The 17,088-nt window shown below is 39.2% G+C and overlaps 1 protein-coding gene across 2 annotated transcripts; it reads right to left on the reverse strand.

The window, feature by feature from the left end:
• Nucleotides 1-14,201: 14,201 nt before the first annotated feature.
• LOC307185455 (uncharacterized protein) lies at nucleotides 14,202-16,833 on the reverse strand. Of its 2 annotated transcripts, none has more exons than XM_079919728.1 (2): nucleotides 16,339-16,833; nucleotides 14,202-15,216 (listed from the first exon to the last, which is right to left on the reverse strand). In XM_079919728.1, exons 1-2 carry the CDS (start codon nucleotides 16,564-16,566, stop codon nucleotides 14,410-14,412), a joined length of 1,035 nt encoding a protein of 344 aa, XP_079775854.1. In that variant the 5' UTR covers nucleotides 16,567-16,833; the 3' UTR covers nucleotides 14,202-14,409. The 2 variants fall into 2 exon arrangements, with proteins under 2 accessions (XP_079775854.1, XP_079775855.1); XM_079919729.1 differs by having other exon boundaries at nucleotides 14,202-15,679.
• Nucleotides 16,834-17,088: the final 255 nt, after the last annotated feature.

A 17,088-nucleotide genomic window follows, 5' to 3' on the forward strand; every position in this document is an offset into this window, starting at 1 on the left:
CATATTTTATATTTTTAGGTTTCTTTAAGTCTCCAGCAAATACACCTCCTCCAATAAGATTGTCAGGTACAATTAGGATGCCTACTTAAATTTTAATTTCCAGTGAACAATGATTATTATTTTGATAGTATAAGTGTGTCCCAAACATAAAAAATGGATTATGAAAGCATTTAGAAGGTTAGGTTTTTGGTTTTGTTTTTGTTATCATTTGTGACTATCATTATTACTACAATTATTTTGCTGCTTAATAAGTACAGAAAGCATGCTTATGTCTGTTTTACATCTCTTAGCTCAAAATTGTGTTATTTATATTGTCAAAACAATTATATCTTATATCCAGGCCCACAATTGTTTTCTCTCTTTAGTACTTGAATGTCTTAAATGCCAATACTAGTCAATTTAGTAAGGTCCCCCATTTCCATATTTTTTGTTATGATTCCCCTCTTGTTATGTTGGATTTTGTCATTACCATCCTTTTTTTAATTAAAATCAAGATTGACTCAAGGCTGACATATTTCCTAAATTCTTACGTGATTTAAAATTTCCATCAGTTCCTTTTATGACCTTTTATTTGGATGACAATTTGACTGGGAACCAAAGTCATGTGTCATGTTTGTTCTCCCTCAAAATTTTGTAGAATTTGCTCGACAATTTTCTGGACTTGAATGTGCTCTGGGATGTTTTCCCATTTATTTAATAACAAATATCTCCAGGATTCTTCCCTTTACATCAAAATTCAGTAAATACTCTAGGTGTTTCTTTGTTGCTTACAGGTTAAGTCATAAGTATCCATCAAAGAAAGTATCAATGTGTAGTGGGTGGAGGAGACCAGAGGTAGTCTGAAACTTCACCAGTTTTAATTTTCTGCCCTACCCACTAGGTAACCCATCCATTATATCCTCCATTCCAGATAGACCATCTTCCCTCATTTTCCCCTCTTTCATTAGGTCAATATAGTTCACAGAAAAAAACCTTTGCTCTGAATTCTCAATATTGTGTTGTGATCAATGCTTTCTCCTCCTTTTATACTGCCTTCAGATAAGAGAAATGTCAATATACTCAGAGTGTTTTCTTCTTAGACAATGAAAGCTAGCTGGTCTTTCAGGTTCCCTCTTGCAATTCAGCCGTGGGCTATTTTGCATCTCTATGAGAACAGTCTCTTTTTTTTTTTTTTTTTCTGTTCCCTAGGTCATTCACCTGAAAATTAAATTTTGAGAAAGTTTGCATCATCTCTCAGTTTTCACCCAAGATTTGGTCCAAACTTTCTAGGTTTTAGAAAAAAATTTTGTTAGTAGGGGTTATTTCACTTTTTGATTGAAGTAAGTATTTCTAGACCTTTAAAAATTTCTTGTAAGAATATTTGCAATGATTTTTAAAGAAATAAAATGGTGTAAAATATCTTCATACCAAATTTTCACTGCAAAAAGAACTGCAAGTTCTTTTTGTATTGTTATTATTGTTGTTCTTCTTCTTCTTAATTATACAAGCAATGCAGGCTAGTTTGACAAGATAAATAAATGTTGTGTAAAAATTAATAATCTTATCTTCAATCCAGTTCTTCTGACCCACCATCACCACTATTTCCTTTTTCATATAAACCAAAATTAAAGTTTGGTTCTTTTCTATACCTATAATTCTTAGTACTCATACACATTCAAAACACATATACATACAAATATTTTTCACATATTTTTAAAAGAAAGGTCAGAATTTAGAGACTACTCTTAAGTTGCACATTATAATTACACACACACATGCACACATACAAATACATATATTGTCATATCTCTTTGTTACTATATATCATATGTCTACTTATTTCAATAGGTTTAGAATATGTCATTGTAGGATTGTTAGCCTTTGGGACAAAAGCAAATAACCACCGAATCTCTGTGTCTTACAGCAACAAAATCTTATTTCTGACTCACTTTATATGAAAGCTACAGTCAACTGAAATTCTGCTCCAGGCTGTAGGTCCCTTGGCATTTAGTGTCCATGTGTTCTTATTCTGTGACCTAGGCTGAATGCTGAGCCCCTGCGCTACACTGTCCTCATATATGAGCAAAGGGCATATCGTAAGACACTGAGCCATATCACAGGTGGTCAAGTCCAACAATGGGGCACATGTGAATACAGCGTGATTACTCTAACCATTTCTCTATTATCATGCATTCAAGTTGCTTTTGAGTTTTGTCCTTTCTCTCCTTCTTTCTCTCTCTCTTCATTTTATTTGTCTATTTTTTTTATCAGTACAGACTGTAGTAAAAATCCTTAAATATATCTCTTATGGAGACATGTTTAATTCCAAATAGATTCTCAAGGGCGTGGTTACTTGGTCAAAGTCTTTAGCAAGCATAAAATTGAATAGAAACTTCCAAATTCCAAAAATGTTGTAGAAATTCCAGTCTTTAATGTTGTCAATCTAATCAAAGAGAATTTTCTCGGTTCTATGTTTCCTTATCTCTTAATTGCATTCTTATATGCCCTTTGCTCACTTTTCCAAGATGTTTTTCTTAATGATTTGTAAGAATTCTAAAAGCTAACACATAAGTAATAAGATTAACAAGTATTAAACATTTACCATCTGCCATGCATAATACTGACATACAATTTCAAACAGAGCTCTAAGTTATATATATATGTGAATTATTATCCTCATTCTCAAATGAGAAACCTGACAGGCTAATTAACTTGTATATATCACAAAACAAATAAATTGAATCATTATATAAACTTATGCAGCCAATCCTAGAGTCTATTCTTTTAAATTCAATGTTATCCTATATGTTAGTATATAACTTTAATGGTAAAGCAATCCAACTTCAGACATACATTTTCTCCCACCTTAGAGGGGATTTTTTGTTTTAACTTATTAAATGTTTACTTTCCAGAAAATATACTATTTTCTTAAAAAGTGTACAACCTACACATCTTGATTTTACACAGTTCTTATATTTATTGAATAGATTGTTAGTTTGTTTACACTAAAGTTAACAATTTTAAATTTACTTTAGTACTTTTGTGGTTATGTTCTATGTTTTATTCCAGATATATATGCAATTAGTCTGAGGCATTTTTATATATGATCTCATTTTTCAATTAAATTGAAAGGTAATTTTTGTCATTTGTTATAATTTTTTAATATTTATTGAGTTATTTCATGATATAGTTTAATGAATTAGATCATGCTTTTCATTTTTCACTCTATTTAAATATTTTTCATAGAAATAAGCATGTTCCTTCATATGAACTATAAACTATTTGGCACTTTTTTGTCATATTTTCTCAAAATTTTGTGCAGACACACTTACGTTAATTTGAGGAAACTAGACATTTTTATGAAATGAAGTAATGTGATTCAAGAACATGATGTATTTCTGCATTTATTCATATCTCGTTATCTGTCTCTCAGTATAATGGTTTAGGGTGATTTTAATTTATTTGTCTATTTTTTTACAAGTCATGTCTTGGTATTTTATAATCTGTAGACAAAACTAGGAATTTAACCACCATTAACATACTCTATAGAAATTTCTGCAACAACAAAAAATATGGTTAATTAGTTCAGTTTGCCTTTCTATATTTGGTCAGAAGAATGTAGTTTACTATCTATAAATCCTTCTTTATTCACTACTCATTCTTTTTTTGTTTTAATTGGAGTATAATTGCTTTACAATGTTGTGTTAGTTTCTGCTGTACAATAAAGTGAATCAGCTATATGTATACATATATCCCCTCCCTCTTGGACCTCCCTCTCCCCATGCCACCCATCTAGGTCATCACAGAGCACCAAGCTGAGCTCCCTGTGCTATACAGCACGTTCCCACTAGCTATCTATTTTACACGTGGTAGTGTATTGTATCACACTTTTCCTCATCCAGTACCACAGCTGCTTAGAGCTTTTTTAACTGTAACTCGAAAAACTGAGTATTTTGGAAATTATTCAAATATTTTGAGAAATACTGTGACTATAATTATTTATTTTATTTTTCTATTTGGTAATTTTTGTTAATTAATACAAATAGATTTGTACATATATGTGATTCATTAGTACTCACATTTTCGTTTTTAATTGATAGTAATTGCAAGCAGTAATGTACTTTCTTTGTAAGTAAAGCATATTCAATTTAAAAACAGAATCAACTTTTGTTCCTAAGTAGTATTTTTCTATGACTGTTGGAATTTTTACAGATTATATTTTTTCTATAGAATGAAGGTAAACTGTGGCTCTGGCCTTCCCAGGCAGTAATGAAGGGACAAGCGAGAAGAGGGATTTAGGAGAGAAGTTTTGGGTAGAGTAGATACAACATTTTTCTTCCTTTTTCTTTTTTCTAATCAATTTTTTAAAAATTACACAGTTTGATTCTTTGCATATCTCAGAGAATGCTGTTGACAACAGTGCTGACCAAACTGCTTCTTCACAAAGGAAAACAAATCATAAAAATGCAGGAATACACTAAGTAGTACAAAATAAGGTGGATCAGCAGTGGGGAAACTGGGAAACAGGCTTGGGCTAAAGTAATTAAATTCACTGGGTATGCATAATTTTTTTTAACCTGAGAGAGAAGGATAATAATTTTGCCAAAGTACTTTTTTATTTTATTTCCTTGAGTAGTTTATGAAATAAAAATACAGGAATAGATTAGACACTCAGAAATCTGATTTTATTTTTAGTTAAATTTTTTCAATTAATCAAAGAAGAAAAAGATTATTTCAATTTTCAGGCACCTTTGTGAATTATTTAATTGTATATTTTATATAGGTACTCCAAAAATATAATATAAAAATATCAAGATAAACAATTTCCTCTACTTTTCCTCAATAAATACTCATATGTCATATCTGTATTCCTGTCATTTGAATTTTAATAAGAAGTGTTATTATAACCTCATTTCTCATTTGAGTTGTGTTTTCTAAGCTACAATGCATATATACAAACACACACGTGCACAAACACATACAGAAATATGGTGCTGTCAAATGTGGATGACCTCCATTAATAAGCCATTAAATTACTTTATCCATACTAAATTAACCAAAAACTACAGACTATTCTGATTATTAGTTTTGATCTAGATTACAATACTACATGTATACTGTTCAAAGTAGTGCAGTTTTGAATGGGAAAACGCATATGATAAAGTTTACTCTAAAGTACATTTATTTTAAATTATCCAGTGACCTAATAGTGAGTTCATGTACTTCAGATGGTTTAGTTTAGCTTTTGCATCATTTACACAATTAAATATGGGTGACCTTGGATAATATTTGAAGAGAATATATGTTTATATATAAATTTGACATTATTATAAATGAATAAGAAAGTTGCATTATATGCATCTAGTTATTGAATGAAAGACAGTTAGTTGTTACTATAATAATTGATAAAATTTTACTATTTTTGACTCAGTGAGGCCACCAAGAAAAGCGATGATACAAAAGAATGTGAACAGTTTAGTTTTTATATTGATTTTTTCTATTTATGTCTATAGATAGAAATCTATTACTTCCTTCCTATTTAAACAAGGTGATGTGAAAATTAAGTGCCATGATTAATAAGCTCTGATTTTTTTGGCCACAAAAGTAAATGATAGGATGGTATGAAATTCTATTGATGTAGAATTTCTTTTGAAATTTATTTCTGTTGTTAAGTAACTTTCTATAGTAAGTTGCTTTTCTTTAGAAGATAACTCTATAAAAAATTCTCAGTTCTTCACAGTGTTGTAAAATTGTTTCAGTTACTTTTAAACAGCAAGTGATACCTTTTCTGTTTGAGTCATTAAAATACTTCTCTGAATTCCCTAACATAACTCTGAGTTATCTTGGAAATAGTTAAAATTGCTTTTAACACTTTTAAATTGTTTGATTGATATTTCAAAAATGTGTTCCAATACTCTGTAGTTGTATTGTTTTTAATTAGTGCAAGTTTTTCCACGATTTCTGGTCTGGATATTTTCATGGTTGTGCTGCTGGATATACATCCTTTAATTAATGCAGCCTGTGTTCCCCATTTCAAAATGTTTGACGTTAGTAATCTGCTTTAATGTGAATTATCTGTATTGCACCTCAAATTTTAACCCTACGGACAATTTTAGAACAGATATAATTTGAATTTAATAATTTTAAATGATTGATTATTCTGACCTTTGAAAATTGACCATACCAAAATTTATTCATAAGCATTTATTTTCATTATATCAAGACGGCACCAGTTACTAGTGATTTTATGTACTTGTAAACTCCAAGGATGGACATTGATCAATGATGAATTTCTTTTATGTTGTTTTTTACAGCAAGTATTAAATTCCAAAACTATCAGTAAGTCTTCAGTTTGTTGTACAGCTTAAAAGCATAGTACTATCTATAAATGATGATTTGTTTTTGTTGTTTCACATTCCGTTTATTACATTTCTAAAGCTTCCTCTAAAATAACACGGTAAAAATCCTATGATAATGTTTTAAATGATTTTTAGATGTTTAATAAGCAGTGATTTTTTTTTCAGACAGTGATTGCTTTTGAAAAACATCCTGAATATGTTTTTATTTTAAAGCCATTTTTAAGAATGCTTTTGTTTGGCAAAAAATAGAGCTTTCAAGATGATTTTGTGGGCTTCCCTGGTGGCGCAGTGGTTGAGGGTCCACCTGCCGGTGCAGGGGACACGGGTTCGTGCCCCGGTCCGGGAAGATCCTACATGCCGCGGAGCGGCTGGGCCCATGAGCCATGGCTGCTGAGCCTGCGCGTCCGAAGCCTGTCCTCCGCAACGGCAGAGGCCACAACAGTGAGAGGCCCGCGTACCGCAAAAAAAAAAAAAAAAAAAAAAAGATGGTTTTCTGCTTACAAAATTAAAACATATGCATGCCCGTATTGTTTTTGTGGCATGAGCTTTGTCCACCTGGTCACCACAGCTGACTCTGCCAAGGACTCTATTTTCACTAAATAGACTCTTTGTGAAACTGACGGCACTCGTGTATGCTTCCTATCTGGGTCTGAGCCTCTGTCCATATCCAAAATGCATTTAAGTTTGTTTCCGTCTACATCCTTATTTTTTATTATCCTGAAAGTTGTATTATTTCAACATATCAAGATTAAATATGGAAGGCACTTAACTAAGATACCGGAAATGAATGGCTTTAAAATGGAATCCCACCTTACTATCATTGGCAAAAAATTGCCCATTCGGTAAAATGAATCTAGATTTTTAAAGATTTCTGTCAAGATTAAGATGTAGAAAAATATACAAGGTAATTAATAAATTGATCCTTTAGAAATTGAATAAGGTGGGACTTCCCTGGTGGTCCAGTGGTTAAGACAACGTGCTCCCAATGTAGGAGGGCACGGGTTTGACCCCTGGTCAGGGAGGTTCCCCGACCTCATGCCATGGAGCATGGCCAAAGGAAAAAAAAAAAAATTGACCAAGGCAAGGAAACAAATTCTCCCCTAGAACCTCTAGAAGGAACAAATCTGGATTAGTAAGTTCAGGATGCCATAACAAACCATAGACTGAGTGGCTTAAACAACAGAATTTCTTCTCTCACAATCTGGAGACTGGGAAGTTCCAGATCAAGAGTTATTTTAGCCCAATGAGACCTATTTTAGATTTGTGACCTTCAGAATTATAAAATAATAAATTTGTGTTATTGTTACCCACTATAAATAAATAAAATAAATTGATAAATGTTCTAAGATAAGAGAAATCTAGTAGTGCACAATCTTTACTAGACTCGACCGAAATTATTCATTCATATTTAATAACATAATATTAAATAAGAGATACTATTGTTTATTAAGTTATCTTGAAGAAAATGTGGAACATGTATTTTAAATTATAACATGAATGTAATTTGTAATATAATAGGTGAGGAGCACAAAATCATGAGAGCATAATCTTTTGCATAATTGTTCAATATATAATAAAAATAAAATATCATAATTTTACACTAAAATCACAATAAGAGCTAACATCTCAAGGCTTACTGTGTTCTCTTCAGTTTGTAAAGATTAACTATTTTATTCTGAAATAACGTTATGAGATAGATATTAATGTCATTCTCTTACAAATGAAGAAATAGAGACACAACAAATGCTAAGTAACTTGCTGGAGCCAACCTATTAAATATTGGAAGTAGGAGCTGAAATGAGGCAGTTTTTCTCCAGTACAGAACCTCTTAACCATGTGACGATGGGTGCTGAATATTAAAAATGACGATGACACTGAAAAATATACATAAACTAATTTCAAATTAAATAAAATTTAAATTAATTGATTAAAGTGAGCAGTCTGGATGACATGGAAAATTTAAAAATACTTGTTGACATTTTATGACTAGACTGGTCAATCAGATATGCCCTTGGGTCCAGAAAGGGTCAATTCAGCCTGTTTGTAAAGTTAACACAAAGTAGGAAATATGAGGGCTGACATCTGGGTTGCAGCAGGAATACTCAACAATCTGTAAATTTAGAGAGACAGAATACAATTAAATTTCAAATCCATGATCAAGATTTACATCTCAATTCCATACTCTGAAAAAGCTGAGATGAAAAGGTAAATCATATTACAGTGTTAGACCTTCGCGGTCTCCTAGGAGTTTCGACTCGCCCAGGAAACAACAAGAGTCGGAAGCCGATGCAAAACGCAAGAGGTTTATTGAAGGCCGGTGCACCGGGGCTCCTTGGTCCTCACGCAGGAGGCCGGAGAAGGAACCCCCCCAGGGCGTGAACATGTATTTTTATAGGTCTCAATTTCCTGTTATGCAAAGTGTGGATTCAATTGTGATTTTTAATGATAGGTTCTTAGCCTCTGTTCGGACCAGAGAGGGAACCTGTCCCAGACTTCCTGATTGGTTCTTTGACAGATACCTTTTTTACATTTTGTTTATCTCCCTCCTTCTCGGAAGGGGGCCGGACATCCTGGAAATTCACCCATTGTCTAAGAAGCCCCTATTGTCTGGAGAGTTCTTAATCATTAGCTGGAACAATGTCCCTCGAGTCCCACATTTCCCCCTTTTTCTTGTGACTATTGATTCCAATCATGGAATCTCAATCTTCTGTTCGTAAACTTTGGTACTGTTGTCTTAGCGTTAGAACTTGTACAGTACTGATACGTTCTCTAATAAATGTTATCAAGCGATTTAGAATACATGGTCCAAAAGTTAAAATCAACAATAAAACAATAAGAGGTCCCAACAGAGTAGAGATTAAGGTGGTAAACCAGGGGGATTTATCAAACCATGATTGAAACCATCCTTTTTCGTTTTCTCTCTCCCTTTGCCTTTTATCTAAGCGTTCCCTTAGTTTATCCATGGTTTTGGTAATGGTTCCTGAATGATCAATATAAAAGCAACATTCTTCTTTTAGAGCGGCGCATAATCCCCCTTCCTTAAGAAACAGCAAATCTAGGCCTCTTCTATTCTGCAACACCACTTCTGAAAGTGAGGTGAGTGATTCCTTTAGTTGAGTTATGGAACTTTCTAATGCTCGAAGGTCGATGTCTACAGCCTGTCTTAAACTTGCATAATACTGGGGTTGTTGTATGAGGGCTGTGGTTCCTGTTCCTATCCCAGCAGTTATTCCTAGTCCTAGGAGCATGGCCAACGTGAGGGTTATAGGTTCTCTTTTCCATCTTTTTCTTCCCTCGTATTCATCTAGAAAGGATGAATCCGAATGATAGATAAGTCTAGGAACTAATTGCACTAGTACACAAAAATCAGCTGAAGTGTTGAGAACTTCCAGAGAAACACAAGGGGTTAGCCCCGTGTTACATGCCCACCATCCATCTTGGGGAGGTACAAGATATCCCGAGCCTGAAGGGAGGCTAAAATCATGACAAAGGTGTCGATGGGACTGGGGAGGTGCTCCTACACAAGTACCATTTCCAAAAACCGAAGACAGAGTTAATTTACTGTTCCCTTCCTGTTTCCATCGACAATGGTCCGGGGAGCTGACATTAGTATAATTAGAACTATATCCTATAGCATCATAGTAAGGGGGAGGGGCAGCATAACAAAGCCAACATGATTTTGTAGCCTCCGGGTTTGTAGCATTAAGGACCGTAAAAGCTGCCTGCACCAAAGAAAGCATCCTATCCTGGGGGGTTCCGGGCTTAATCGTTGTCTCTTTCAGCCCAGAGGTCCCGTTATTTTTAGGGGCTGGGGGTAACAGTGGGGGGGCCAAGTACAGGGTTTGGGGGTAACAGGGCGGGGCCAAGTACAGGGTTTGGGCCTATCGACACAGGAGCGGGAGTCTCAATTTTTAGCTTAAGGGTCATCAATATTCCCAAATCATATCCATTCTTGTAAAATCTAATGCCCCATGAATGGCCATTTATCCATTCTTTATCTCTTTTTCCAGGATTACTAAAGGAAATTTTGAGGGGGTGGCACCATCCTGAACATTCGGGGGCGACAGATTGGGGACCCCTATAAGAAGTATGAGTATAGTTGGCTGTTACTGTAATAAAATCCCAAGTTGAGGTGGGTCTCCAATAAGTATCTCCTGTGGTTTCACATCCCCAGTTTTGGCAATAAGAATTTTCGGTTCCCCCACATTTATAATTCAGGGATCGGGGGCGATGGAACCCGGGGCATACATAGAAGGAGAGGGTTCTGAGCCAACTTCTTCGGACCTGATTTTTACAACCCTCTCCAGAGTAATCAGCTCTAGTTAGAAGTTCGGACGGAGCATTATGCTGATCATAATAACCCTCTAGATCCCAATAGGGAGCTCCTATGGCCAGTTTACAGACATCAGGAAAAAGGTCTGGCCACCAGGTCCAGGGAGGTGCAGTATGGCTAATGGACCAGGTTACATCTCCAGTTTGAGAAATTACCTGCCAAGTTAGACGTTGGGGCAGGTGAGGGCTAAAATCACTTACAGTCAGTAAAGGCAGTAAAATCAAAATTATAAGTCTTAGGTTTGTAGAAGCTTGAGTTTGAGCGGGTTGTTGGTTCTTTGGGCCCGCCATCCTGATGATGCCGTCGCTGGTGCAGCTTTCACGTGTGAAGCATGAATCCAGGCAGCGATGCCGTCCACTTTTATGGCCGTTGGGGTGGTGAGGAGGACGGTGTATGGTCCTTTCCATCGAGGTTCCAACGTCTGGGTTCGATGCCGATGGACGTATACGGAGTCTCCGACTTGGAAAAGATGAGTTTCTCCCGGTGTTCCCGGTTGGTAGGCCTCGGCGAGTTGGGACCATATCTCCTTTTGGACCAGTTGGAGTCCCAATAGCCTAGCATACAAGTCAGTGTTATTTTGACAGTCTGGTTTTATTTCTTCTCCTAAGGTGAGAAGAGGAGGTGGGGCCCCGTATAGTACCTCAAAAGGAGTAAGATGGTATCGGGAAGGTGTATTCCTAACCCGAAACAGGGCTAAAGGAAGGAGCACCGTCCAATCTGTACCGCCAGTCTCCAAGGACAATTTAGTTAGGGTCTCTTTTAGAGTTCTATTCATTCTTTCTACCTGACCTGAACTCTGGGGTCTATATGCACAATGTAATTTCCAACCAGTCCCCAAATATCTGGCCACATCCTGACTTACCTGGGCGACGAAGGCCGGACCATTGTCGGACCCTATTACCTTTGGCGCCCCAAATCGAGGAAAAATTTCTTCTAGGATCTTTTTGGCTACCACAGCAGCTGTTTCTTTCTTCGTTGGGAAGGCTTCTATCCATCCTGAAAAAGTATCTATAAAAACCAGGAGGTATTTATTACCGTACCTTCCAGGACGTACTTCGGTAAAGTCCACCTCCCAGTAAGTTCCTGGGCGGTCTCCCCTGAGCCTTTTTCTAATTTCAAGTTTTCCCTTGTGAGCATTTACCTGTTGACATGGAACACATTCCTGTACAATTTGTTCAGCTAATTTCGTCAATCCAGGGGTTCCGTACCCGGTTTTATGTAACAGGGATATCATTTTTTTAGTCCCCAGATGTGTCCATCTATGAATCTGTTGTAACATGGATTCTGCTTGCTGAGGGGACAAAGTTCCTTTTGTTGTGGCCGGGATGATTTCCTCGTCGCGGCCTGGTTTTTCAGGAACTTTATCTGACAGTCCTAAAATGACTTCTCCCGATGCTATTTCTCGGGCCACTTGGTCAGCCATATTATTACCCCTAGTTATTGGGGTATTGTCTTTCTGGTGTCCAGGGCAGTGAATGATGCTAACTTTAGTGGGAAGCATGAGTGCAGCCAATAGAGCCACAATTTCATCTTTGTTTTTAATTTCTCTGCCACTTGAGGTTAGCAACCCTCTCTGTTGGTAGATGGCACCGTGGATATGAGCGGTAGCAAATGCATATCTACTGTCCGTGTAGATGTTTACCTTTTTATTCTCTGCCATCTCCAATGCCCTTATCATGGCAATTAATTCAGCTCGTTGGGCTGAGGTCCCTTGTGGTAGCGCAGCTGCCCAGATGACTTGTTTTCCGTCTACCACGGCTGCTCCAGCTCGACACTTACCTCCTTCCAGGAAACTGCTCCCATCAGTAAACCAAGTAAAATCAGCATCAGGAAGGGGTAGGTCCGTCAGATCAGGTCTACTACCGTGTGCTGCAGCCAACACTTCCTGACAATCATGGATGATGGTGGAGCCTTCTAAATCGGGATCAGGTAGCAAGGTAGCTGGATTGAGTCCTGTGGCTGGAGCAAACTTGATGCGATCTGAGTTTAGCAACAGGGTTTGGTAATGGGTCATCCTGGTATTAGTTAGCCACCTACCCAGTGGTTGACGGATTACATTCTCCAGGGCATGAGGAGCTGTTATCGTTAGATTTTGTCCTCAAGTTAGTTTGTCAGCATCTTTGACCAGGGCGGCTACTGCAGCGATTATCTTTAAACAGGTGGGCCATCCTGATGCCACGGGTCCAATTTTTTTGACAAATAAGCAACTGGGCGATTCCAGGGACCCAATTTCTGAGTCAATACTCCTTTTGCAATGCCCTTATTTTCGGCCACATATAAATGAAAAGGTTTGGTTACATCTGGCAGTCCTAGGGCTGGAGCTGAAAGTAAAGCTCGTTTGATTTGGTCAAAAGCCCGTTGTTCCTTTTCGCCCCAAACGAAAGGAGTGCTATTTTTGGTTAGGGGGTACAATGGGGCCGCCAGCTCAGCAAACCCTGGAATCCATAGTCTACAGAATCCGGCCGTCCCCAAAAATTCTCTAACCTGCCTGGCGTTTTGGGGAGCCGGAATTTGGGCCACCGTATCCTTTCTGCTCTCCGTGAGCCATCTTTGTCCCCCTTTTAACAGGTACCCCAGGTAACTGACCTGTTGTTGGCATATTTGTGCTTTCTTGGCTGAGGCTCTATATCCCAGGGTTCTGAGCTCTGTTAACAGTTTTTCAGTTCCCTTGATACAATCTTCCTGGGTTTCAGCAGCTAATAAGATGTCATCAACATATTGAAGTAGCGTTACCTGTGGATTTGATTCTCTATATGATGCTAAATCCTGATGAAGAGCTTCATCGAAGATGGTAGGGGAGTTCTTAAATCCCTGAGGTAAACGAGTCCATGTCAGTTGGCCAGATATCCCTGATGCTGGGTCCTTCCATTCGAAGGCAAAGTAGGGCTGGCTGAGGGGAGAAAGTCTTAGGCAGAAAAAAGCATCCTTAAGGTCCAAAACAGTATACCATGTATGTTGGGGCGGAAGAGTGCTTAAGAGATTATAAAGATTTGGTACTGTGGGGTGGAGGTCCGCCACTCGTTTATTTACCTCACGCAGGTCTTGTACTGGTCGATAATCATTAGTTCCCGGTTTCTTAACTGGCAGGAGAGGGGTATTCCACGCGGATTGACATCTTACCAGAATACCCAATTCCAGCAACCTCTGTATGTGAGGACGGATGCCGTCTTTGGCTTCCTTACTCATGGGGTATTGACGAACTGTTATTGGGGTGGCAGTTGCCTTGAGTTCCACTAGTACTGGGGGCCGATTTTTAGCCATCCCCATACCGGCGGTTTCTGTCCAGGCTTGCGGGAACCGAGTTACCCAGTCTGTGACATTAACTCGTGGAGATGAAGGTTTTTCATATAATTTATATTCATCTTCCAATCTCATAGTCAATATTTGGAGTAATCTTCCCTTACTGTCAGTTATGGTGGGACCTTCCGGTTGGAAGTGAATTTGAGCCCCCACTTTGGAGAGCAAGTCTCTTCCCAGCAAAGGATAGGGGCATTCCGGAATAATCAAAAATGAACGGGTTACTTGTCCAATCCCAAGATCTACTGTCCTTCGTGTGGTCCATGAATATTGTTTATTCCCAGTGGCTCCTTGTACCCATGACCTTTTAGCTAAGATAGGACCTTTTGAGTGGAGAAGGACGGAGTGCTGGGCTCCGGTATCTACCAAAAATTGAACAGGTTCCCCCTCCACTTTAAGAGTTACCCGGGGCTCAGGGAGAGGGTTCGAGCCCTGACTTTCCTAGTCTTCTTCTTCCAATGTTAAGATTTTGTTTCTGGTTGGCCTTCCTCCATTCTTTTTCTTAGGGCATTCTCTCGCCCAATGTCCTTTTTCTTTACAGTAGGCACATTGGTCCTTGTCTAATGGCCGCCTTCTGTCTGCCGTTCGCCCTTCCTGCCTATTTCTATCCCCTATATTTCTTCCTCCAACCACAGTGGCCAGTATCTTACTTAAATTCCTCTCCTGTCTCTTATCCCGTCTTATTTCACGGGCTTCCTGCTCTTTCTGCTTTCTTTCTTCCTTCTCTTCCTCTGTTTCTCTTTTGTTATATACTTTATCTGCCTCTTTTACTAACTCCTGAAGCGAAAATCCCTGCAAGCCATCTAGCCTCTGTAATTTCTTCTTAATATCAGGGGCCACTTGATCTATGAAAGCCATTGCTATAGTAGCCCTATGTTCCTCCGAAGTTGGATCATAAGGGGTAAAGCGTCTAAAGGCTTCCATTAAACGTTCCAGGAACACAGTTGGAGATTCCTGGGGCCCCTGAGTGACTTCCCTTACCTTAGCCAAATTAGTGGGCCGTCTGGCTGCTCCATGGAGACCCGCCACCAGAGCCTGGCGATACATTTTCAGGCGCTCCCTACCTTCCGGGGCATTGAAATCCCAGTTTGGCCTGACGAGTGGGAAACCAGCATCAATCTCGTTAGGCAGCTGGGTAGGTTGCCCATTGGCGCCTAATACATTTTTTTTGGCTTCTAAAAGAACCCGTTGCCTCTCCTCAGTCGTTAGGAGAGTCTGAAGCAGCTGCTGACAATCATCCCATGTGGGCTGGTGGGAGAAAACAAGAGATTCTATTAAAGCGGTAAGGGCCTGTGGATTTTCGGAAAAAGTTGGGTTATGCATTTTCCAATTATAAAGATCTGCAGAGGAAAAGGGCCAATATTGGAGAGGTCTATTCCCTTGGCCATCGGGGGGGCCATATTCTCTAAGAGGTAGGGCAGTGGAGTCCGGGGAGATAGCCCTCTGGCTCCTAGTGCCCGCTGAGGGACCCTTTCTTCTTCCATCATGGATGGTCCCCTTGGTGCCGAGGGCAGTGGAGCTGGGGGTCCTCTAGGTGGTAGGGGATTTGGGGCCGGAGGATAAGGGGGTGGGGAATCCAAAAGAAGCAAATCGGACTGCGGGTCAGGATAAATCGCTTTCGGTGGATCTGGGGCGCCGGGTAGCTTTTCCGTGTTGGGGTTTTTCTTTAGGGCTAATATCTCCGACGCTGCTGATGTGTGCGCGGACGTACCTGTTGAGGAAACAAAGGGTCGGACCCACGGAGGTGGGGAGAGAATTAAATCTTCCCAGACCAAGACATATGGTACTTGGTCTGGATGTCCGTGGGGTCTTATATTAAATATCTTAGACTTCAGCAACCTAATCTTGTCTAATAAAAAGGATCCTTCAGGGGGCCATCCTATCTGAAATGTTGGCCATTCAGAGGCACACAAAGTCTGCCACTTTCCTTTCTTCACCTCTACTGAAAAATTATGGGCTCTGGCCCGAACTTCGGTCCAATGGCTTAGGGTGAGGGAAAGAGGAGCCGTCATAGTTTGTCCCATTGTCGTCCGTCAGAGAAGAAGAATAGACCACAATACAGAAACAGTTAAAACTCCACGAAACACATATACGTATGGGCCACCGCGAGCTCGCTTCAAAACCGAAACCTCTTCAGATGGCAGCTGTCACAAAGGGAACTGCCGAAACCGAGTGAAGGGGAGACAGAGTTTGCCTCTCCTTCCAGATGAGCCACCAGGGCGTCCCCTAGGGCTCATGGACGCCGGCTATTAGCACGTCTGCCTAGCCAGGGGTCCATACAGATTCCACAATAAGCCGATTCTTACGGCCTTCCTCCGATAATGGCCCACAAAGAACAAGGGACAAACAGACAATCAAGCTCGAGCTTACCTGGTACCTCCAACTCCCGATGTTCTCGTGGTCCGGGGCGAGTGGAATCCCGGACGAGCCCCCAAATGTTAGACCTTCGCGGTCTCCTAGGAGTTTCGACTCGCCCAGGAAACAACAAGAGTCGGAAGCCGATGCAAAACGCAAGAGGTTTATTGAAGGCCGGTGCACCGGGGCTCCTTGGTCCTCACGCAGGAGGCCGGAGAAGGAACCCCCCCAGGGCGTGAACATGTATTTTTATAGGTCTCAATTTCCTGTTATGCAAAGTGTGGATTCAATTGTGATTTTTAATGATAGGTTCTTAGCCTCTGTTCGGACCAGAGAGGGAACCTGTCCCAGGCTTCCTGATTGGTTCTTTGACAGATACCTTTTTTACATTTTGTTTATCTCCCTCCTTCTCGGAAGGGGGCCGGACATCCTGGAAATTCACCCATTGTCTAAGAAGCCCCTATTGTCTGGAGAGTTCTTAATCATTAGCTGGAACAATGTCCCTCGAGTCCCACAACAGAGCATTGCCAGGTTTCCAGTACTTATTTTTATTTTTAACAAATAAGGTCTTAATTTTCCTTACTGACTATTTCACCCAGCAGAAAGGAGAAATAATTGTGGGGTTCACTATGTTCGTAAACAAAGAGAATTGTTGACCAAGAAGAGCTGTTGGGGACTAGACAAAAACCATCTGTCATTTTAGAATTTCTAATGGCCAGAGAGAGATCTGGGCAGACCAGATACAATCCTCCCTCAGTATCCTCA

This window comes from Stenella coeruleoalba (assembly GCF_951394435.1).
Source record: "Stenella coeruleoalba genome assembly, chromosome: 4".
NCBI classification, from domain to species: Eukaryota; Metazoa; Chordata; class Mammalia; order Artiodactyla; family Delphinidae; genus Stenella; species Stenella coeruleoalba.

Bases quoted from the DNA above. Each gene is read 5' to 3' on its own strand.
- LOC307185455 (XM_079919728.1), bottom strand. From the start codon at position 16,566: ATGTTCACGCCCTGGGGGGGTTCCTTCTCCGGCCTCCTGCGTGAGGAC. The intron at 15,217-16,338 runs GTAAGCTCGAGC...TTCTCCCACCAG, and splicing joins TCGGGAGTTGGAGGTACCAG to CCCACATGGGATGATTGTCA.